At 40.9% G+C, this 24,714-nt stretch overlaps 1 protein-coding gene across 1 annotated transcript; it reads right to left on the reverse strand.

The window, feature by feature from the left end:
- Nucleotides 1-433: 433 nt before the first annotated feature.
- On the reverse strand, nt 434-21,708 carry EXOG (exo/endonuclease G). The gene is made up of 6 exons (XM_063178429.1): nt 21,558-21,708; nt 20,274-20,423; nt 18,523-18,662; nt 16,722-16,798; nt 13,570-13,684; nt 434-1,846 (listed from the first exon to the last, which is right to left on the reverse strand). The coding sequence occupies exons 1-6, from the start codon at nt 21,703-21,705 to the stop codon at nt 1,385-1,387; spliced, it is 1,092 nt and encodes a 363-aa protein (XP_063034499.1). The 5' UTR covers nt 21,706-21,708; the 3' UTR covers nt 434-1,384.
- Between the last annotated feature and the right edge of the window lie 3,006 nt (nt 21,709-24,714).

Raw genomic sequence — 24,714 nt, forward strand, 5'->3', positions numbered from 1 at the left:
CATGTGAGCAGCAGGCTTTTATGATGTCCTTAGCTAGTGACATTTCTGTGGATTTAATGTCTGGATTTTGAGTACATGCTCTTGGCAAACACAAAAGTATCATGGGAACCATGGCTTGCTTTATGAAGTGATCTGCTTTGGGATACTGCAACTGAGCAGAGAAGGAGGAAACCACAGAGTTCTGAGAACCTGCAGCTGATGATTCCCAGCATCCAAATAATGCTCCTGACTCATCCTTTATGGAAACAGCCCCATTCAGCCAGGCACTACATGACCCTTCTTTCATGTGAAAACTACTGAAGGTGTCTTTATCTAAATGTCTATCAACTCACACCACCAAAAAAAATTCTAAATATTTCCAGATTTTACTCTTTCTTTCCAGATGTAAGATGTCAGAATCACAGTAAGTTGCACAAATAAAGTACAAAACCAATGAAAAAAAAATCATTTAATCTTCCAAGTAGATGCAAACCTGATAAACATCAGTTCCCATTGAAAAAGAACTGGAAATGCATTTTCAGTCAATATACAAGTTTTGTTGCACAGTTTATAGTCCAAAGGCAGATATTAAGAAAAAAGCCAGTGAATACAACAACCAAAAAGAAAGCAATGCTCACCTCTGAGATCAAACAATATGCAAGAAAACATGTTTATCCAAACTTAGTGGTGAAAATTAAATATTAAACTTACATTCAGTTGTGAAAACCCAAACTACACTGGTAGGCACTTGATTAAACTTTAGTTCTATTGGGGTTTTCTTACAAAAAATTGCAGAATTATACATGATGAACTAAATTTGATGCAAATTATAACAATTGTGAGCTCCCGACACACTGAAGTATCCAAACCACACAAGATCAGGAGAGGTTTCAGTTAATACAACTAAGGGAAGACCAGATTATGTCTTACATGTCTCTAATAAGAGAGTGTTAAACTAAATATTTTTAAATTAATTTTCAAAATATTCCAGAAAGTACAATTGCTTCTACAGCACTGCAGTAGAGAGATCTGTGGGTGGAATTCCATTTAAATTCCAGCTGTACTCCCAAGGTGTCTACTGTCTATTTCTGTGATATTCCTAGAAGAGATTCCACACAAATCCTAAGCCTGATGTGCCAGGTGGAAAATAGCACAAAGCCTTTCCTGGAGGTCCAGTGATCCACTCAGGCCAGAAAAGGCTCATTTACACTTCCAATGTCTAAGCAGTGCAGCAAACCATGTGTTTGCACTGTGTTACACAAGAATGAGCATTATTCCAAGCCCATCAGCTTCCAAATATTTCTTTATTGTTCTCACAACTCAAAAAAGGATGATTCAAGGAGCCCTCGTCTTTGCGTCTGCCTTCAGTTCCCCTTTCCAAAAACTCAAACAACTTCCTGAATACTCAGCCAGCTCTCCCCTCTCTAGCTGCTACTGGTTTTTCCTGCAGCAGTTCTTCCTCCTTCTTCTTGTAAAGCTTCAGGAGATACTCGTCAGGCTCAATTCCTGCCTCCTGCAGCTCTGCCATGGCTTTCTCCAGCCGGCGCAGCGTGCGGGCGCTCTGCACTTTGCGGGCAGTGATGTACAGAGTGAACTCCTTGAAGCCCATCAGTTTGCAGGTATCCACCTCACAGATGTTTTTAACATCTTTGGCCTTGTCCACCTGGGGGAAGAAAACTAAACCTGACATTTTTTCCAGGTCTTCAATGCTGACTTGGAAGTCAGTGAGCTGGTGGCTGAAGCCGATGGGATCGTTTGGCACCACGAAAGCGCCCAGCACCAGGGGCTCTGAGGATGTTCTGCTCCTCCTGGCCAGGATCACCTTGTACAGGTGGGATGGGACAGCCACATCATCCTTTCCAATCACCTGCCAAAAGGAAAGGACTGTTAGAGATAAAAAATCACAGCGTTGTTTTGCTTGGAAAACATCTTTAAAATTATCAAGTGCAATCATGAATCCAGCATTGCCAAGGTCATCACTAAACCCTGTCCCTAAGCACCACATCTTCATGTTCCCTCTCTCTGGAGCTCCTCTCCTTTGTGTCACTACAATAACTTATATTATAACACACAATAAAAGTTCCTGACTTGACAGTTCCAAACCATGGAGGTTTTAATATACATTTCAAACCAACTCACTTATTTTTTTTCTCTCTCTATTTCCCACACCCAGGTAGCATTTAAAAGCTACTTTACCTAAGTATGCATTTTTTTGAGGGGATCCAGATATAAAGTACATTTAGTGACTCAGTATCCTCTTGGAAGAGAAGCCTATCCAAAGAAAATGCACCCATTTCTTCCATAAATTCCCTACAATCCAACATCAGTGCTTGTACATGTTGGGTTTCCTCCTGTGTCACTCAGACCAGGATCCAGGGATTTAAAGGGAGCCCCAAGAGAGGAGGATCAGAACTGTTCAAGTCTCACATTTTAAAGTGTATAAAGTCTCTCAGTCTCACCCCACCCTGTGCCAGGGATAACTCTAAGAGAATACACCTATTGATGGCAAATGTAATCTCTGCAGGACTCAAAGACTTATGCTCATGCATGCACTGAATTAAGGTTTTTTGTTTCTCTTTCCTATTGCTGAACTGAATCTGTCATCTTAAGAGAGTGTAACAGGCTCACACATGGAAAAATCTGAGTTTTGCATAACTCTTCTGTAAGTACCCTTCTCAAACCCATGCCTTTATTCTAATTGCAAAAGAAAAGATCCCTTACAAAAACTACAAAGACATTTTATTCTGTATATAAAATCCAGCAATTTGGTGCTGTTTCTAGGATTTGCAATACCTGCAAAAGCAAACACTGATTGTTTTGATTTTTTTGATAGTTTTTATTAGATACATTTAAAATACTATTTCAGGGAAAGCAGGTATTTATCACATTAATTGAAAGTGTCAACAGTTCAGACATGCCTTGTCCACTCATGTATTGAGTATAACTCAATCACATAATAAACACTTCCTATGCACACTTTTCTTCTGATTATTCAGCCCTCTGCAAATGGAAATACATTTTTAAAATTAAATTTTGCCTGTGGCTATTGAACCAAGATTCATGTTGGTCTATTCCAATATTAATTAAATTTGAGTTACAAATTCTTTCAGTGATTTGTGTCCTCTACCTCTGTTGAGAGTTTTTTAAATTACTGGTCATAAAGTCTTACTGATTAGACCAAAACCAGAGAAAGTACCTTCAGGAGAAAGGGAAAACTGATGATTTTTTTTTCATGTTTTGTGCAATAATGTAGTAGAAATTACTCCTGTTTCTGGAAAACACGTGCTCTGAGATTTCTTTGTGTGTTCTAAAATACCTCCCTCCCTTGCCCTAAATTAGGCTATTTAATAGTTTTGCTGTAGTTTAGATTTTTTTGATTATTTGGTTTTTTGAGGGGGTGGGGTTTTGTGTGGGTTTGTTCTTGCTGTGGGGTGTTTTGGTTTGGCTGGATTGGGTTTTGGTTTTTTGAGGGGGGTTTGGATTTTTTGGTTTTTGTTTTCTTACAAAAATTGTCACGGTTATGCCACCAACCTTCTCCCAGGTAGCACCCTGCCTAGACATCAAACAATCACTGAAACTGGTTAAGGAATAAATGCCTTATGCCAAATCTCCTCTCCCTTTCAATGATGTGCTGATAGGGAAATGAGAGCTCTTGAGTGTCAAAGCACTTTGCATTTAGCATTCTGTGCATGTGAAGCCAGAGCTACACCTCCCCAGGACCAACACCATAAATAATCAAAACTGGCTGGATGCACCAGTAATGCTCAAATGTACTTAAACCAGTGCAGCAACACACAGTGAGTTAACACTGAATTACAAAATAAATGGTGCTGGGAGCTTTAACCTACTTGAGATCAGTGGCACTCGAGCTGGGGAGTACCTGCAAAATACTGGGGGTGAGAGGGAGGGAGCCAAGAAAATCCCTGAAGGGGAGAGTGAGGAGTTCACATTTCCACGTTCACCCAAGGGCACCCAGTGATGACACTGCCAAAGGCTGGGGCACCTTCTCTCCCCTGGAGCAGGGAGCTTGCAGAGCCTGCACTGCAATCCCCCTTCCTGCACATTCCCAGGGCAGGGAGGAAGGTGAGGAAGGGGCAATAGCCTGCTGAGACAGGGCTAAATCCAGCATCTCCCTGGGCCAAAAATCTCCTGCCCTGCAGCATCCCTGCCTTTTCCAGGCCTCTCTGCACACTTTTCCCACTACAAATCCATGGATATGTAGCAGGTCCTCCTTAGCTCAGCGCCCTCCTTCTCCACACCTCCCACACACATCCACATCCCAGCATCCTCACTCTGCTGCATAAAAGACCAGAGGAAGGGCGAGCACACAGATGGAGCTGCACAAGGATCTCCAATTAGTGGGGGTACATGGAATATGTAAAACAAACAGGTGAATGCATGTGGAGCGAGCTCAGGGAACTGGGGATTGAGGCTGAGGGCTGAGTGGGTGGATAAAGAGGCTGGGGAATGAATAGAGCTGCACACAAAACACTTAGGTATGAGATGGAAATGCTGAACGCCTCAAGTGGGTGTTAAGGGAAAACAGACCCGGTGCTTATGTAATATTATGCAAATATATATATTCTATGCAAAATCATGCACATTTATGCACAGTACGGGCACCTAGGAGGAGAGAGGAGAAGAAACAGAGAGGACTAGTTCAAAATGAAGGAAGGGCTGGCCTTTTGAGAAATGCAGATCTAAATTCAACTCTGTACCTGTAATAGTCAGGTATGTAATTTATGTACCTTTTCAGTTCCATGTAAACTCACTTTTGAGAATTTAAATAATATTCAAGCAATGCACAGGCTTCATACCAACTTCTTTGAACAGCAGCAAACTACTACTGCAATAACTTCACTGAGTGTTCACAGTGTTACAGCAGATAAAACCATCTTCAGCTGCCCTAACTGTCCAGAGTCCACAGGTGTCCCTTTCTTACTCAAAACAGGGCACAAAAGTTCTATCCCCAGCTAATTCTGCTGGAGAACACTCAAAGGGCAGTACCTTATTTCTCTGACAGACTAAATATGCATGATTAAGAATAAATGTCTTTTTCTGCATTTTAACACTTATGTGCACCATGCACAGGATGCATGACCAGTAATTTCTGCAGTGTGACACAGTGATTTCTGTTAAAAAAGGAGTTAAATGCAGTTCTGGGGCACAGCAAAGTATCTCCATCATGACTCCCTGTAATATCCCACACTTTGCTGTTTTATTGGAGTGAATAGAGAAACTGCAGAGAAAGGTTTCCATAGAGTTGTCCCCTCACCAGCTAAACTCCCAGAGAAAGAAGTGTGACACTGCAAAAGTGAAATTTGGAATTGAAGAAAAGAGGTAGGAAAAACAAACTCCACAATTCTATTTCTTATTGCCACCTAGAGGATTTTCCTCCTAAACTTCAGCAGCCTCAATTCTTACCCAGATCTGCACCATGCCATTTATCTCAGTGCTTTGCCTGGCAGAGGCAGAGAGCATATGCTCCTATTGTAACAGGATGGAAAATGGTTCAAGATTATCCATGCACAGATGTTGACTTTGATTTGTGCCTGTCTATCCACAGGCAGCAGATGATCTTTCAGAAATCAAGGCCTGAACCAGTTCTCTGTCCCAGCTGGAGAAGAACTGCAGTTTTTTAAGAGTATCTGTGATTCTAAAAGGGATTTTGTGCTCCAATACAAGCAAGAAAATACAGCAATTGCCTGTTGAAATCACTGCTGTCCCACATGCTTTCACATCATGTGGTAACAGCCAACAAGGCAAATTTTTGTGCAATCCTTTGAAAATCCCCATTTTGCTATTGCTATAAAATTTTGCTTAATCTTCTGAATTTTCAACAGGCTCGTGAAACATGGAAAAAAAAAGGCACTCAAGCTAAAAGCCTTCTTTTTATAGCATTAAATGTGTTTCTTTCCCATCATTTGGGAAACCAATGTAACATTTCAGATGCTTTGCTGTCTGTATCAGTTCAATGTAAAATGTGCACGGCCCTAAATTTTTGCAGCTACTTACTCCTTTCATTTTTGTTTTGTTTCTTAAACTGAACTCATATCTCTTAATAATGTAACATTATCATACTGTCATTTTCAGAGCAGTGTTTATTATTTTTCTATCATTACTGACATTGTTACTAACATTCCACAAGTGTGTGTGAGTTTGTTATTGTTCTCAAAGCCCAATTAAATGTGGACAGCTATCATGAGGGCAGGCCATTAAAATGTGTGCAATTCCTGACATTCAGAGATGTTTACATATCACTAAAACAACAAATGTGTTTGGTAAGTAGTTGTAAAAGAAACCTAAAGAGTTCACAGGGACAGATAAGGGCAGAACATTTCTTAAACCTGAGAGAATTCAGAGCTTTGATAAATTCAGTCTCACAGCCAAGTCACTGGACGAGGATTTGCTTTAAGCTTGGCTCTTCTCCCAGTTTTGGCCAAATCCTGTTCTTGACTGCAGGTTTTAAAAACAGAGGAAGTAAATTTGATAATACCTGTGGAGTTCTTAAATATCAAAATAATTAATGAAGACATTTGCTAATGGCATCTAGAGTAAGTTTAAACACCTGGCATTAACTAATGCCACCTTCATGGTGGTAATCAGATAAATTACAAGGCAGTCCCTAAAAATGTCACTTTGGAGTTTATGAGATAGAAAACTACATGAACAAGTGAAAAAGAATATAAGTATACTGGCAGAACAGTTGAGATTATATGAGAAGAAAACAGAGTGTTACTATTAGTGGAAATTCTAAACACAAACCAATGTTATCAAATTTTAATTTTACATTGGACTTGTTACAACTTCCCAGACTGCCAAAAAATTATCCTCCTCTGTAACCGTACAGATCATTTTAAAAAGAAAGGGCTCATGAATCCAGAAGTGGTATTTTGCCACCTAGTGACTAAAACCCGAAAATCCACTGTGCAGAGAATCAGCAGAAGGGACTAAGGAGCCCTTCATCAGCAAGAGCCAGCTCCGGATTGTCAGCTACCCGTGACCCCCTCAGGACCTGGCCAGCAGAAATCACTCTCAATCATGTCTTAACCACCAGCACACACTGCAGAGTCCTTGCATGAGATGGCACCACCATCAAATACTTTAAAATGTCACCTCCAGAAATTCCCTTGACACTCCAGTAGCTGTTTCTTCACTCTAAGTGAAATTCTAACCTGAGTTTAGAAGAGAGCCAGAACTGCAAACAGAACTATCTGATAAAAGCACACCTAGGTCCTGTGACAGTCCTTCTCCCTCCACTTGGCAGTAGCAAAATTAACACCACATTAGTTAAATCACATTTCTTGGTGGACAGAATTCAAGGAATCATTCCTGTCCCCCAAGGCCAGGTCCATCAGATCTTTCACTGTAGATATAACATCATTCCTGCTGATGTGACCCCACCTTTGAGAGCCCAGAGCTTTGTTATCATTTGATATTCAATTCTGTACAGACTTTCTGGCAGTACAAAAGATTCCATTTACTATCAGTGTAACTTTATTGACTCCATCATTGTGACAGCATTAACTGCCTTCACTCAAGTTCCTTCTGGGTTTGTTAGGCAGCACTGATTCTGCCAAGAGTGTTTTCCCCCAATATTTGAGAGAGCTCTGTCAGATGGCACTGAGAAGAACTGAGGGGTGTGAAGGCAGACCTAGCAACACACAGACCAGAAAACACCACAGATAAAAATCATAGTAACAATCTGCACAGCCAAGCACTCCAAAATGCAAATGTAAGTACTTCAGGAAAATTTAATTTGTTATGGCTGGTCTGATTGTTATTGCCAAATCATTTGGCAATCCTAAAAAGGGAAGGAAAAAAAGAAAAGAGATGGCAAAAAAAAAAAAAAAAGACAACTGTTCCTGAAGACAGAGTTGTGACATTAAAAGACAGATGCCCCAACCCCTTTTTATTTTTCTACAATGAAGAGGTATGTATATATATCATGTATGTAATAAACTGTATTTACATGATGACAGACTACTGCTGCCACAGAATTCACTTAGATTAACTTAAAAAAGGATCCACCACAGTCGTCAACATCCCTTTTCCTATAACAGCACAACCTTCAGGATGGGTACAGTGCTAAATAAAAGCAATCCCAATTAATCTCTCTTGCACCCTCATGTTTCTTCTCCTCCCACCTTGTCCAGTCCATTAGTTTGTACCTCACATCTAAATTTAGGGCTGACAGAGCTCTGGTGGTTTCCACCAGCTGATCTAAGACGGAACCCTTTGCATAAAGTTTATGGGGATTTTTAGGAAATGGTTAAAAGAAGTATGTAGGCCTCAGACTGAAGTTTTGTTAGCATTGCAAATACAGCAGAAAAGTTTCCCATGCAAGCAGAAAAGTTTCCCAAGCAGTAGACGTGACAAAACAACAATAGGTCTCTGTGGAATTGGCTTTAGGATGGCAACAAGGTTATTTAATGTATATCTTTAGAAGGTTGGCATGAATAGAACTCTGTTCTTTGTCTCTTATGAACTAGTCTTTGTTTTAGCTACGATTACGTATGTTTTGTAAGATTGGATAGAATGCTTGTCAATATGTGTTTTCTGTGTCTGATTGGCTGAATTCTAGTCTGAGATGATTTTATGTATTTCTGTACCAGCGCTGCTGGAGGAGACATTTTTTGGTGTGGATCAGTGAGCTGTCATGTCTCTATTTTGTATTTTGAGACTGATGTGCTGGAAATAAAAGCAAAAATCTCTTCACTGGTCTGGTTACCATGTTATCCATATCTGGATATTTTGCTGCGGCCTAGTGGGTTCCTTTTTAAGACATGGGTTCCTGACACAATTGGACTTATACCTGTCCCGTCCCCCACATGGGACATCTATGATGGACCCACATCCAGTAGGAATCTCTGTAGCCTTGGGACCACTTGGAGCAGCCAACAAACAAGGAACAGTTCCCACGTTTATCTCCTCCTTTAACAAGCATTCCTTCCCCTATAGTGCCATAGTAGGAGACAACCTCTACTAGTTCTGAAAGTTAACTGGGTAAAACCATAATGTACCACCTCATATTTGAGAGATTTGAGAGTGCAATTTGTTTCCCAGTCATTTGTCACTAACAGAGATGACAATTGTACCTTCTGGAATGGTTATTGTGCCTCTCTGGCCCAGCCTGGTGATGAAATTTAGAAAATTAAACAACAAACACGATTCCAGTGTGAACCTCATGTACCAGTAACAAGTACATTAAAATGTCTTTTTCAAACAACAAACAAAATGTTATCCAAACTGTATTTTCATTTGCCAGCCACAGCTAATTCTTCTTAAATTAGCATTCACTAGGATGTCTTTGGGAATGGGGAGGGTGGAGCACTGAGCATGATGTAGTTAATTATTGCAAAATTTGTATTTGAAACTCCAAATCTGCTGACAGAGGAAAATCACTAAAGTGACAGTAACTGTATAGCAGGAATGTATAAAACAAGACAATGTCATTTTGATTTGATCTGGACAAAGATGAAAAACCTGCATCTGCCTCTCCAATGACACAGAATAGATTTTTCCTGTTGGCATTCTATTCTACATATATTCTCAAAATACGTTTTTCAGATAGCAAGCACCATCATCAATCTCCTCTTTGCAATAAAAATCTCCACTGGAGACAGATGAAATGACAGAAAATATCTGAGGATATCACAACTTAAGACAACAGACAGAACAATGCTGGCATCTAAGGAGTTCAAGGTTAATTCCCTTTCAAGAATTAAAGAGCAAATGGTACCAGAGTCCAAGCAGGAACTGGGAACATGACCAATGCTCTGTTTCTCCTCTACAGTGATCTAAAAATAACCTTTTTGGATGCCTGATGAGAAAAACACCAGCATGTAAAACCACAGATACATATTTCACCACTCCTTTAGCCAAAAACAAGGAAAGTAAGACTGAAGAGAATATCTGAAACAAATCAATGCAGACACATTCATTGTAGCACTTCAGTGTTTCCTTTTTTTCCTTTTCACAGCTCTGTCTGAGAGAGCAAAACCATTAGAGAGGAGCTGAGCCTTAAGAGTGGCACTGGCAGATTACAGGTTGTGAGTTTCAGCACTCTGGTGTTCCTGCAGCACTTCTCCTTGAACAGCATGGACAAAGGAAAGGACATCTTCTCACATCAGCTCCTCTGCCCAAACAATGAGGGCTACAACCCCTTTCAGTCTGAAGCCATTTGTGTGAACTCTGCTGAGTTCACTCTGAAAGACAGCTGAGAGATACCTTCCCTTCACCAGCATTCCTGTTCTTCCTTTAGGGGCAGAATCCCAGACTCCCAAAATCAATGGCAATGACTGCAATTATATCCAAGGTGTCTGTTTGAAAAGAACTTCTCTTCAGTGCTCTGACACCTTGTGTTTCCTCCTCTAAGTGTATGTGTTGATAAAAGAAAAAACAAACAAACAAACCCAACACATCTCTCTACTCTGAAGTCTCTCTCCTCAAAGTACAACTGCAACGCAAAGCACAAAAATTTAGGCCATGAACAAATTTCAAAATTAAAGAACTCCAATATTCTCTGCCTGTATTTATTTAGAGGACTCAAATAATTTAATATTTTAAACAAACAAACAAAACCTCACAAAATCATTATTTTACTTTTCCCACCTGGAGACAGCATTATCTGTACTTAAATAAAAATCAATTTACATAATGAATCTCACTGTAGGAAGCTGAGAAAAGGATTTATCAATGTGAAGAAGTGGTGACACAACTTCAGTTCATGGTAAGACCAAAACTGGTAAAACAATCCTAAAATATCCTAAAATTGTGTTATCATCAAACCCAAAGATGATGAAGACAAAAGACAAGAACTGAATGAGATCACAAGCACAACACTGTGGGCATTTTGTGCCACTATTATTTCATCACTGTATCCAGGTATCAAGTTATTTTGAATAAAGTCTGTAAGATGAAGTGTCTGCTCTGATTTTTACCTGTGGAACACTAAAATTTACATTTCAAAACCAAGACTGAGAATGACATTCATTTTTCAGAAAATGCAATCTTCCCCTTCTAAGTAAACACTTTCTCTAGAGAAGAATAAGAGAAAGATGAGCAAGATTAAAGTGAAGCCATTGATAGATGCAGTTGATAGATGATTTAACTTCTTCCTGGAAATGATTTCCACTTACAAAATGTTCAAGTCAGCTCAGGATTTTTAATTTCTTGCTATGTAAGATGAATATATTTTTTTAAGGATGAAAAATAAATGCAGTATCCTGACAGCTACAAGGAAGCAAATCCCAGCAAGCTGTGTGTAAGCCTGGAGAACTCTGTACCATTCTGAGTGACAGGAAGCCAAATGCTCAGCTGAAATTGGTGAGAGGGAACATCTCCCTCCTGCTCCCAGCTGTGTGCTGCCTCAATCTTTCTACAGCAGTACAAAACTAGCCCAGCAAACCCAGAATGGATGGGTTTGTATTGCACTGGGTTACCAAGCATTTTGTGGCAGGATCTGACAGTCATCAGGGCTGGCAGATGAAAGAAAGGCAGAGGAAGGCCTGGAAAGGAGAAAGGGCAATGGTGAAGTGAGCACCCGTGGGTGGCACAGGATGATTGCCAATCTAAAGCTGGCTTTGCCACTAATTGATCATCTGGCACTGGTCATACCCTTTAACCATGGCTTATTTATCCACTTGAAAAATGAGCACAGTCTGCACATCCCTCACAAAGATGTGGTGAGAGCTGAAGTTTGTAACTGCCACTAAACATGAAGAAGGTAACTTATTACTTCTGCACTTTCATATGCATAACTGCCCCCAAAAATAGCAAACCCAAATCCAAAGCTGTGATTTTGTGACAATCAAGGTTTGACATGTTTGGCTGGGACATAAGGGACAGTTTCTCAAGAAGTAAAAAGGGAAAAGCAAAGAGGAAAAATCATATTCTATCATGACCAAGTTCCAAGTTCAATCAAAAGGAAATCAGCTATGTATTTATAAAGGAGAAACAGTGCCTAACTCCTACTGCTAAATAAGCCAGTGTTGGGAGCTGAATATCTCTCCCTTCTGTGCCTCTCACATCCCTGTGAAATAAGGATTGTTTCAGCAAGCTCATCCATTGCTCCTCAGAGAACTGGTTGGGAGCTGAATTGCTCACAGGCTAAAGCTGCAGTTGATCCAACTCCTTCTTTTCAAGGAAAAGTGTTTCTTTCAAGAGGTGTAAAATGCAGCATTTATTATTTGCATTATGCCAGGTTCATCTGCAACTGCACATAGCAATAACACCTCACTGCAGTGGGGGCAGAAGATAAAACTCCCTTGAGTATCTTACCATGCTCAAGCCTTACAGATGTTTAAACACAATCCTACTAAGAGTAAGTCTGGGTAAGCAACAATAAATTCACCTCTCAACTTCATAGCCTGTCCCATCTGCCTGTCAGTGATGGCTTCTACAGACTGTGCGTGATAAATCTTCAGAGTATTTTAAGCAAGTAATAAAAATAGGGGGCTAAAAGAAGGGGAGCATTGGTACCATTGACACTGCACTGAGTGAAGTCTTCCAAGTTGTTGTGGTGTGCTGTAATGTCCCATTTTGGCCTTCCAGGTCACTTCCCCAGGTGTGCCTGTACCTCTCTCCCTTCCCCCTTGCCCCCATGCTGAGTGAGTCCTGTCAATCAGGCTGAACATTCCAGCAAGGCCTCGTGTGGTTGGTCAAGTTCAAAGGATTCCCTCAGCCCAGGGGTCATTGGCCTGTCTGGGTGTCATCTTCCCCTGAGACCCTGCCCCTCTCACCTGGTTGGTGCTCACCTGTACCTCCCCTCCCCCTGTCCCTGAGCTTAAAAAGGTGATCAGACCATGCAGCCGTGTTCTGTTGGAGCAGTTGCTCACGTTCAGACCTCTGTAACCATGGAATAAACCTCTGGACATTAAACCCTCCAGCAGAATCCTCTCCTTTTTCTCTTCACCATCGCCTGAAGCCATTCCTCCTGAGGTACACGGGGTTCCTACCAAGCCTGGACTTGTTCAGTGCCCAGCTGCAACCACCAGCAAGCCAAGGAATCTCTGGGATGACACACCACAGCTGCTGCCTTTGGCCCAGCAGCGAGGGTCAGACTGGCCCAGGCACAATCTAACTGGGAATATTGGGAGCCTTATTCCAATACCAAGTGACTCTGGCATGCTCAGAATCTCAGCTGCAAGGCCTCATCCAAGTGATGCCTATGGGGTAGCAGCATCAGCTGCTTGTGAAATTAACAGAGCACTGACACTCCAGCATCCTGCAGAGTTTGAGACCCATCCTACCCTTGCATTCCACAGTTTCTAAAGCACATGAAGAAACTGATTAAATAGATGCCTGTGCATTAGCAAACCCCACTGACTCTGACTGGATAAACAGTTCTACTGCTGACTGTGGACATGAAATAGATCTCTGTAAATAAACAAATTATTTTAAAATTCTGCTTTTTCGTGTACAGCTAAGATGAACATTTCTGCTAATCCTGTCTCAACAAGTATTGCACATTTTATACATTTTGCCTGTACTAAGATGCCCAACTTTTGTTAAATCAAGTTATGATATCTAATTTAAATAAATAATTACTACTGCCCAATTATCCCAACAACATGCATGTATACATACCTGATAAGTAACACTCTTCTTTCCATCACCATCTGTTTGAGGCAAGGTAAGAGGTCCAGAAACAACCCAAACATCTTCAAATCTCTCCGTTAATTCCCGACAGTACATTTCCATTCTGGAACACATTTGTCAGACAGGGAAAAGTCAGCTGGGAAGATTTAATATGGAAGGGAAGGGTGAAATACTGACAGGGAGCATTTTTCCAGATTCATCTGAGTGATTCACAAGCCAAAGTAGGTAAAATGTAGGCCCAAGTCCTGCTTCCCATTTGTCCTCTGTAAATAAAGTTCATTTATTCACAGATAGACATGTGTTACTGCACACATCTGAAAATGGTTTCTGCAGCCTTAGCACATGTCTGAATAGCTGAGTTCCCTACTTACTCCCACACTTGACACTAGAAATATACTCTTGGTGGTCACTTGGGATTAGAGAAAGAATTGATCCAAGCAGCAAGCTGAAGCATTTTTACTTTGAAAGGTTTTATCATATTATTGGATTTGTGTGTTTATCCCCAAGGAATCAAAGTCCTGCAACACAGTTCTTTCTGAAGTTTCTGTTTGCCATTTCCCCTAAATCTACTGGTTTTCTTTACAGATATAAAACTGTTCCAAAATAAAGTAGTAACTCCAGAAACACGACCATATTTTTGCTTTTTTAACTGATTCAGTTTACAGCATATAATATTTCTCAAATAAGGAGGTTCCTGGATCACATCTATTCTACAGAAAACAAAAGATAACAAGGCCAAGTTGGATGGGGCTTTGAGCAATATGATCTAGGGGAAGGTGTCTCTGTCCATGGCAGGGGGGTTGGAACTAGGTGGTATTTAAAGTTCCTTCCAATCCAAATAATTCTATAATTCTATGAATACAGCACATTTTTTATTTAACAGCTCAACTGTTACAGAAATAATAGACAGTGAGCAAGCATTGGTCCTCTACAAAGGTAAGAGTTGCATTTCACACAAATGGACAGACAGAATACGAAACATATTAACCCAGCTAATCTGGCTGCCTCTGACAGGGGGAGGTTTCACCTCCTTCTCTAATTCCTGTTCCTCACACCTCTCCCTTGGGCCACTTGAACATTCCTTATCTGTCAACTCTGAACAAAACCAGTTCTTTTTTGTTGTTGTTTTTATTTTTCTATTGTGCCGGGTTAGTGAGTTAAATCAGCAAGACTGAGCCACATGAATGAGAATGAGCAAGAATGTGCTACACTGAAGCACTGACTATAACTGAATTCTTTTCCTACTGTTTCCTGTTCCTACCAGGTTTCCTTCCAAGCAGCCCAGCTCCTCAGGCTGTCTCATGGAAGGGAAATACAAACTCCACCTGGAAAGAATGGGAATAAATGCAGCTAGGGAGCAAACTGCTTTTGGTGGTAAAAGGGACAGAGGTCAGATTACAGTGACCATGAAATCAAAATCATGACACTCAAAACAAGACAGGAACAGTTAAATATCAGTTGGAAGAGAATGAGGAATACTAAGGTGGAGATGGAGCACACCACAGAGCCAGTCCAGCAGTTTATTATTAACAGCTTGCTGGATTATAATCCTGCTCTTCCCTTTCCTACTGTTCCCCTTGTCCCACTTCCCCTTGTCCCACTTCCCCTTGTCCCAGCTGACCACTCCTAATCCATCCCCCATGTTGGTTCTAGAACTCATCTCATGAGTTGATCCAATTTTGCAATATGACAGAAACATAATCAAGCAAAACAAAATGAGAATCAGTTTTTAACTGGCTGGCAAATGAAGCTGACTCACCACAGTCAGGCTACTACCAAAGCTGGAACTGGGAAACCAGCAAAACCAGAAGGCAGGAGGGCAAACACCACTTTAGAAAACAACAGACACTTCTGACTAAGCTGCATTGTCTGCCTGCACCCCAGAAGAAAAGTCAAGAAGCAAGTAACTAAAACAAGAGAAAGGAAGAGAATATTGAAGCTAGGAAACGATGTAACACATGTGAAATATGGTATCCTTAAAATATTTATTATTAAAGAAATTACTTACAAAAAAAAAAGTGGCATTGTTGCCTTTCTCATGAATTTAAACTATGGGAATAGGGTGCTGGGGTTAGGGAAAAAGTGGCAATAATTGCTAAAATTGCAGGGTTGATAGTGCCAGAGGAAGATTTCAAACACTCCCCACAACTTCCTGATTAGGCAGAGATCCTGCTTAAGGGAAACAAAGAGGGTTTCCCTACCTTGAATTGATACAAATGCCTAGCTTTGGTATAAGGAAAATTTATGCTCAAATATTTGAGTTATTAAAAAAAGAAAAAAACCTTCTTAAAATGTTATGGCCTTTTATTGTCTATAAAACAGTATAACCTTACTGAAAGGCTCATCTGATTTTACACACATTCTTGTAAAACAGGAAAGCAGTGTGCAGATGAATGACGATGCAGTTTTGATGGACTTTTATTATAACACTGTATATAATTTTGCTGCCCTTCCCTTGAGTGAACCTTGATAAATTTATCATTTTCCCCTCCTATTTCTGAGCCTTCACATCTCTAAGTCCTGTGCAGGAAGCACTGGATGAAGGCCACTTTTACTATCTTTGCTCAAAGGAAGGGAAGAATAAAACTCTTACCTGAAGCAAGTTTAAATTTATCAACCACTGCACCTCAAAGTCAATCCAGTCAGGACTCACAAGTGACAGAGCTCCTGCCTGAGTGCTCCTTGGGAGCCAGGACCTGCAGGGACACCTCAGACCTGAGGAGTGATGGCTCAGTGGGGAGCACTCAGTTCTGCAACTCAAAGGGAACCAACAGCCACACACAGACGTGGGAATACTCTGACACTGCTGCTTTGAGGAAGATCTAAACCCTCTCCTTGCTTCTGCTGGAACTTCTTTAAGGACGGTTGAGCCTGGGACTTTTTATCAGCCAGAAGAAATAATTTTGTCTATTTTAAATGTGTCCTCAATGGTTTGACTGACTAAGAACTAAAGCAGTTGTTACACTCTTCTTTCACTGAGAGGACTGAGCTGCCTTTCATTTCAGAGAAAGCTCCTATGACCTCTACAGACAAACTGCTCTAAAATACCTGAATGTGAAGAACCCTTAAAAAGAAACCATTTTTGATTTAGGCTACTGCCTGCTATTTTTCACTTAGTTTACTTACAAGTAATTTCTCACCTGTTCCAAAAGCCAGCATTATTTTCATAATTCTGAGGCACAATGTTAGACAGATAAAATGTTTCAGCCATAGCTCTCTGCATAGAGAAAGAAAATAATGTAATTTCATTGAAACAGTCATGAGCTGAAGACACATTTCAGCAGTTTGTGGATCAGAATCCCTTTTCTAGTTTAGTTTATTAACACAGAAAAACCTAAGTGAGAACACCTACAAAATTATTTAGGATTAAGAGGTGGACAATTGAGGTGAAACCTTGCAAAGTTATCTATTTTTTTTCCTGGCAGAAACAGCATGAGAATGTCCAACTCTAGAGGCACAGGAATTACTATCACCCAGTGTCAATTTGGTAATGTCTTTGGAAGCAACTAGTAATTTTTCATTTTGAAAGGGAAGGACACTTTCAAGCATGCTTTTCATTTATTTGACTGTTTAATGGCTAACTTTTTCTTTCTTCTACAAGAATAAGTTTTATTAGATATACTCATCAATATTTTACACATATATAATGTACAGGCAATAAAATGATTTATGAGACCATAATGGTCAAACATCCATATATCTGCTTAATTTCATCTTGTAGAAGTGTCATAAACATCTCTGAACAGAAGCTCACATACCTCCAGAGGTGAAGGACCTGGTGATAAATCACAAGACATACACAGGGAAATACAGAGAGAAAAAATTCCAAGATCTTAATCCAGAATTTTCACAGGTCCTGTATTTTTCAATATTTTTCACATACTACTCTTGCAAGTGATGGGACTGACAGAACTCTTCAGGATAATGAGCAAATTACCTCCACTAATTAGACTGTGAAATTAAATTTTTGCAATCCTTTATTTGCAAGACTGCATCATCTCACTGCATTTCAAATCAGGTCCAGGATCTCTGTGCACAGGGAGCTCACCAGCAAAAATACCCCAGATATCACAAATAAATAACAACAAAGACATTTCCAATAGAAATAAAACTACTGATTCTTTCATTTACCACATGCCACTGTGCTGTCACTCCACCCCACTGAATACTATCTGTCTGGAGAAATACAAATTCAAACTGCTTCTTAATTAACAAATTGCTGCATTAGGCACATTTCACAAGAGGATCCAATAAATTCAAAGCTGCTTTGTGAGTCAGCCAAGGCATTAAGGCATGCTTCTCTTACAGCTTGAATAAATGGTAGGTGAAGACATTTTATAGACTGAAAGAACTATGGCAAAAGGGTCTAATTTACCTCATACACATTGCAAGGAAGGAAAAAGCCTTTTAAATCACCCAGGCAATCCCCTTGCCAATACAGAACAGTGCTTAACAGCATCTTTGCTTTGCTCAATCTAGCCTTAAATATCTCAGCAGCTGCTGGCCACAATGACATCATTGTCCCTGTCTCCCTTTAACTGAGCTTTGAAACCTTGCAGGGTTTTCTTGGTGAAGGTTACCATCTTCATTTTACAGGTAGACAATGTGACAGCAAGAGGCTGAGAAAATTTGCTTAACACCACACTGTTCAAGACATCATCTGTGCCAAACAAGCTGATGTAGGTGTGATTTAATGAAGAGAGCTATGGCAGCAGAGCATGCACCTGATTTAGATGCCTGAAGCAGACTGTGAGAGCATCCCACACTGCTCAGTCAGGAACAGACCCTGTAACTCCAAATCCAGCTCTGTGCACCAATAATGACATCATGCTCCACCTCAAAACAAACTGCAAAAGGAACATTGCACATTACTTCTAAAGGGTCTTCTGACCCTTTCCAGCTGAGAAACACAAATTAAAAAGATGGGAGAAAAAGGCCTACTGTTGAAAATTTGTTATCCCCTGCTGGTGCCATGTGTCCTCGTGACCATCCACTGCCAAGGTAATCCTCATTGACAGCACTGAACATCAGAGGGATGTTGGGGTCTGGTCTGAATTTACAGTGCCTTCGATCTGCATCACCTGAATAACAACACATTAAATGGTCAGGTTACCATGAAACCATCATAATCACAAGACAAAAAGATCTAATTCTGTCATATCTTGCCAGGTGACCCATGTTTAAGGATTTACATCCTTTGTAAATCCTTTACATGCTTAAGGATTCAGTACATTAATCTGAATTCTGCCCAGCTCATTTACAGGTAATGTTAATTTCTCTCTGCCATGTGTTTTAAATATCTAAGTCCTTACTTACCAATAAAATAGATGGGGTTTTGCATCATGACTTTTCAATCTTCCCCCAAACAGCTCAAACAAAACAGCTCTGCCTCAAATCTCAATTTCAGACATAAATCAGAACTGAATGCCTCAAGATGCTCAATTTCAACTTGAAGTTAGTTGTATCTGATTATTTGGAAAACATTTTAACAATTCAGCTGTTAAGGCCCACTTGAAAGTAAGCCTGAAATTACTGTTTTCTTCTCAGAAAGAAGTGGGATCAATGATGCTACTTAAGGGTTGGCCATAATGTTTTCAAGATCTTGCTTTTAATTTTCAAAGGTAATTTGAAGACAGTGATTTAGATACATTTAGAGGGCTATTGCTTTCATAAAGCATTTTACAATTACATGGTTACCTCCATTAGTAATAATCTGCCTTATAAAAACTGAACTAATGCTATAAACTTAATTTACAATGACTGTATACCACTCATATTTCATTCACCACTGACAGCAGAAAATCACTGAGCCTCTGTCTTGCATAAAGAACAGGGAGAGAGCATGAGAACTGTATCAGAGTAAATAATGGCTGCAGTGAGGAGCTAATGCCCAATCTAGCTCTGAACAACTGATGCCCTTTGCTCAGTTTTTATCTCACAAATGGACATTCTCCTGCCATTCTGAGCAAATCTCTAAGAATTGTACATTAAAAACTCTGCCTACACTGAAATAAACTGGACCTCAGAACTAACTGCACTGCTAAGGAAGCAAAAGCCATTTTTATGCACTCTGCAGGTCCAAATCAAGTAAGGAAAGGTTAATTTTCCTTGTTTCATCTTCTCTCCATTCCTGTTATAAAAACTCAAGTTGAGCTTCCCTCCCTGAGATCACTATAGGACTTTTCTCCCTGACTGCTCCAGGGTCCACCTTCTGTGAGCAGCAAAGCCAATTCAGAGCATCACAAATGTAAGGAGATAAATGTTGTACACAGGTAGAGATATTATTAAAGAAAGCCCTTATAAAATATGGTTTAGGCCCTGCTACTCTAGCTAAGCTAGCAGTTAGCTTGTAATTTCCCATGTGAAAAAAATCATAAGAATGAAAGTCAGTCAGCACAACAATCTATTCTGGTAACAGAACCCTCCCCACCTGCAAAAACATAAAGTCTGTCCCATGGGAATCAGTGAACAAAATATGTAAACTGTACAGAAAGAGTGAAATTTGATGGACATGTAAAATGCCATTTACTAACCAATGAACTGAGTGGCAAGAAAGTTATGAACCAATTAAGAGTTATACACCAGGTCTTAAAAACTTTTTAAAAATGAGCAGTAAAACAAAGATTGGCTTTTCTGCATGAAGAAACTGAGTCCTGTCTGCTTATTACTGCAACAAATAAACACCTACATACCCAGCATCTTTTGTTTGGAAATGTGTTCAATCACCCATCTAGGCACCCGTTTTGCCTGGTCATAAGACAGTGCATGATTTGTGTAACATCTGGTCTCTGTTCCAGCCTCAGGAAATCCATATCTTTCCAGCACAGCCTCTTCTACTGGTTCTAAGGAAAAAATAAACAGAAAACCATCCAAAGATGAAATGTGATCATAAAGAAGACAGTAAAAAACCCACATCTCAGTGGGTGTAAACTTGCTGTATAGGGAATTACTTGAGGTTACAGCCATAATTAAGTCCTAAAATATATTAAGAGAGCTATCCAGTGAAACTCTCATCTGCCAAAATAGTTGTGGTTCTCATCATGTTTTAACATGAGAATCTCAGCTCTAGGACTAAGTCATCTATCTACTCTAATGCCTACAGAAGGCAGTAGAAAAGCTATGAGATATTTTCTTTCTACAGAAGGAAAGCTCTCAGATGTGCAGGGACAAATCAGGCAACAGGGAGTTACAGACACAGGAGATCAACACACACATTTCACCCTTTGGAGCTGAAAATCAAATTCCTCACAAACTGAGATTTACAAGCTGGGCACAAGCAAGTCCTGCCCTCTCTGGGAACGCTTGTACTCTGCTGAATGAATGAAAGCTTCACTGAATTTTCATTAGTTTTTCAAGCAACAATTTTTTCTCAGGGAGGAATGTTTACATCCGTCTTACTGTCTTGTTCATTCTCCAGCCATCTGTCCAACAGCAACTCATGTTTTTAGAGCCATTCTTCCTCTGCTTTCCCACAATCCGGTACTTTTAAAGCCTTGAAGCTGTAGAGAAAACCATTCACTCCCTCAGGTGCCCCAAACATCCCTCCCCACACCTGAACCCCACCAGACCCCAGACTTGATAAACGAGCCTCAGCTCAGGGCAGCAACAGCTGAAATTTAGTTATGATCTGACACAAAAGTATGTTTAAAACTAAATATACATTCTTCTCCTGCCACCAGCACTGCCGTGAGCAGGTGTAAAGGGAAGCGCTGTTAATTACAAGCTGCAGCCCAGCATCCCCAGATAACATCCTCCCACTCAGCCCGGCGCAGGCACCAGGGGAACCCCACGATCTCCCGGCACTATTTTGGCATTCCGGGAATGGGGGAAAGAAGGAAAATGCAATTCTGAGGGGAAGGAGAGCGTTTAGGAACAGTAGCGGCGGTGTGGAGCGCGGCTGCGGGACCGGGGACCGCGCTGAACCGGCCGCTCCCGCCTCGCCCGGCCGCGGCGTCCCCACTGCCCGCGGCTCTTACCCTGCGCTGGGGCCCGCCCGGGGCCCGGCTCCGGCTGGCTCTGGCTGCGGAGGAGCCGCCATGTAGCCCAGCAGGACGCGGCAGCCCCGGCCGCGGCCCCGCAGACGAAGCCGCCGAGGAAGCGGCGGTGGCGGGGCAAGGCCGCCATGGCGGCGGGAAGGGAGGGGAGGAGAAGGGAAGGGAAGGGGCGGGCGCGGCCCCGAAGCGCCCCCTCACGGCACAGCCCTGAGGGTGCCATGGCGGCATCGCGTCGGTGCGGGGGCACCGCGTGAGGGGATGAGGCCGCTGGGGTTTCCCCGATTGCTGTGGAAAAATAAAGTGAGTTCCCTCACGGGGACTGCAGGAACTGTAGTGGTTAAACTGCACCCGTGGAGCTTGGCTAGGGGTGACCAGCCCGAGCTCCAAGCGCAGAGGTTCACTCAATCATAGGATCATAGAATGGTTTGGGTCAGAAAGGAGATTTAAAGTCTTTAGCTGGAGAAGAAAAGATCACCTCCCTTATGAGGAGAGGCTGTGGGAGCTGGGTATGTTCCGTCTAGAGAAGACGAGAGAAGATCTCATTAATACATTTAAGTATTCAAACGTGGGTGCCAAGAGGACAGCGTAGACTCTTTTCTGTGGTGCCCAGCGACTGGATGAGGAGCAATGGCCACAAAGTAAAAGTTTCACCTCAAAGTGAGGAAGAACTTCTTTACATCGAGGGTGGCAGAGCACTGGAACAGGGTGGTCACAGTTTTCCCTCTCTGGAGACATTCCAAATCCACCTGGACACATTCCTGTGTCACCTGCTCCAGGTGATGCTGCCTTGGCAGGAGGGTTGGACTGGGTGATCTCCAGAGAATCCTTCCATCCCAAACAATTCAGTGATTCTGTGATAGTCCAACCCCTCGGCAATGATCAGGGACATTTTCAACCACAGCAGGTTACTCAGAGCCCCATCCAAGCTGACCTTGAATGTTTCCAGGGATGGGGCATCCACCACCTCTACCTGTGCCAGTGCCTCACCACCCTCACTGTAAAACATTTCTTCCTTATATCTAATGCACATCAACTCTCTTTTGGTTTTAGACCATTCCTCCTCGTCCTATCTCAACAGGCCCTGTTAAAAACTTTGTCCTCATCTTTCTTACAAGTCCCCTTTAGGGACTGGAAGGTCACCAGAAGATCTCCTCAGATCAGTATCTTCTTCAGGCTGAAGATTGTGGTATGGGATTGGCTTTAGTCAATGTAGGGCAATGTTACACTGGGCTTCTTTTCAGGAAAATCACCAGCCTGATTATTACTATTTTCCCCTCCTAAATGCCTGATAATGTTCATATTTGCCTCATATCTGTTCAAAGTAAGCATTTTCAACCCACCACCAAGCCAGAGGCAATTTTCTGGAAAACAGGATCAGTTTAGCAATTGAAAACACCAGAATATAAGGATTTCATGGCCACACCATCACTTTACTGCAGGCAGCTTTCCTGGAGAGGTCTCAGCATGTAGCTGAGGGCATCTTCATACCTCATGTGAGGATTACAGACCTCAGTGTGGTGCTATGAGTACAGGGAACTCAGGCTTTTTTTTTTAATTTTAATCTTTTTTCTGGTCAAGTGCCCCTGCCTTTGGCTTCTGGCAGTTGCAGCTACATTGCTGGACTGCCTTGATACAGCTTCACATGCACATGTTGTCCTATGTGAACAGTTAGTTCTTTGCTAGGAGTGATAAGCAGCGTTACCACAGTGCTGCAAGAGGCAACACACTCAAAAGGGAAATATAATAATAATAATAATAATAATAATAATAATAATAATAATAATAATAATAATAATAATAATAATAAGGCAGAGATGTTGTGGATGTCTCATCTCTGGAGGTGTTCAAGGCCGGGTTGGATGGGGCTTGGAGCAACTGGTCTAGTGGAAGGTGTCCCTTAGCAGGGGAGGTGGAACTGGATGATCTTAAGTCTCTTTCAACCCAAACCATTCTATGATTCTGTCAATTTGAGATAACTCCCACTTCTCTTTGGAACTGTTTGCAAGTGGTGGGTAGTAGGGGCAGGCCTCAGCTATGCCTTTGCAGGGACATTTTAGGGATTTTGGATAGCAGAAGTGCCATTGAAATACTAAAAACACTCATCTATGAAGAAGGAAAACCTCCAGCTAAATGCCAAAGACAAATAACAATGATTTTTAATGTCACACCAACGAGGGAAACAGTTATTTGTAATTTACTGTTTATTTTCATATACAAAAAGATAAACTTGAAATAGTTCTTTCTAGGTTTTTTTTTCTCCTATCTGTTGGGGTGTAGCTGCTTCACACAGGGCAAATACTACATTCATACTGGTTTATTCAGACACCCAGTGCAAAGCTGAAGCAGCAAAACTCCAACTTGGCAGATCTAATTTCAAACTTGAGACTCTTTCTAAAATACCACAGTAAAAAGGAACAAAGATCCACTGCAAATTCATGAACTATGATACATTGTTCTTTCCAAAATGTCTTCATTTCATAACTGCAATACAATGGATGTCTGCATTAGGCCATTTTATACATACATTTTATATATGTATACTTCTGCAGAATATATATATATAAAATGTACATATATGAAAATCAGCACACTTCAATCCAAAAGGGGTTACAGCAACGAGCTTAACTCTCTATACTTTTTTCTTTAACAGGATACTTTAGTATAACTTTTTGTTAACTCAGTAGTACAAGCTATCTCTGTTCTACATTTTTATAGCTACAAGAGTGAAATATAACCTACAACATTTACATTTCACATATCTTGGTATACAAACAGTACTTAGTGAATTTGAGCCAAGGACCAAAAGACTCTTTAAAAATTATTTCACCATCTGATAGAGCTTCCTGTAATTTACACTCAGTCTATTCTGCAATCTTCTAAATCATTTAATCTCATAGTTTGAGTTTAAATCCATTCCAACTGGAAATCCTGGAGAAACAGGTTACTGCAAACTCTTATGTATACTCTATATATACAAGTTAAGTAACACAGCGTAATAAGACTTAGCTATTTATCCTAAAACTGATATACACATATTCCACTACGCTAGACAAGTCTTAGGATTTTATTTTATTTCTTTAAATAAAGCACAAATTTAGAAGTAGCTGGTAAAACTTACAATAGGATGGTTATAAAATGA

This window comes from Melospiza melodia, chromosome 1, assembly GCF_035770615.1.
Source record: "Melospiza melodia melodia isolate bMelMel2 chromosome 1, bMelMel2.pri, whole genome shotgun sequence".
Taxonomy (NCBI): Eukaryota; Metazoa; Chordata; class Aves; order Passeriformes; family Passerellidae; genus Melospiza; species Melospiza melodia.

What these genes read in the sequence shown, in the direction of transcription:
- EXOG (XM_063178429.1), bottom strand. Translation starts at nt 21,705, where the DNA reads ATGGCGGCCTTGCCCCGCCACCGCCGCTTCCTCGGCGGCTTCGTCTGC. An exon ending in GGGATAACAAATTTTCAACA is followed by an intron (nt 16,799 to 18,522) that starts GTAGGCCTTTTT and finishes TTCTCTATGCAG; the next exon opens with AGAGCTATGGCTGAAACATT. An exon ending in AGAAGAGTGTTACTTATCAG is followed by an intron (nt 1,847 to 13,569) that starts GTATGTATACAT and finishes TCCTTTTGGCAG; the next exon opens with GTGATTGGAAAGGATGATGT.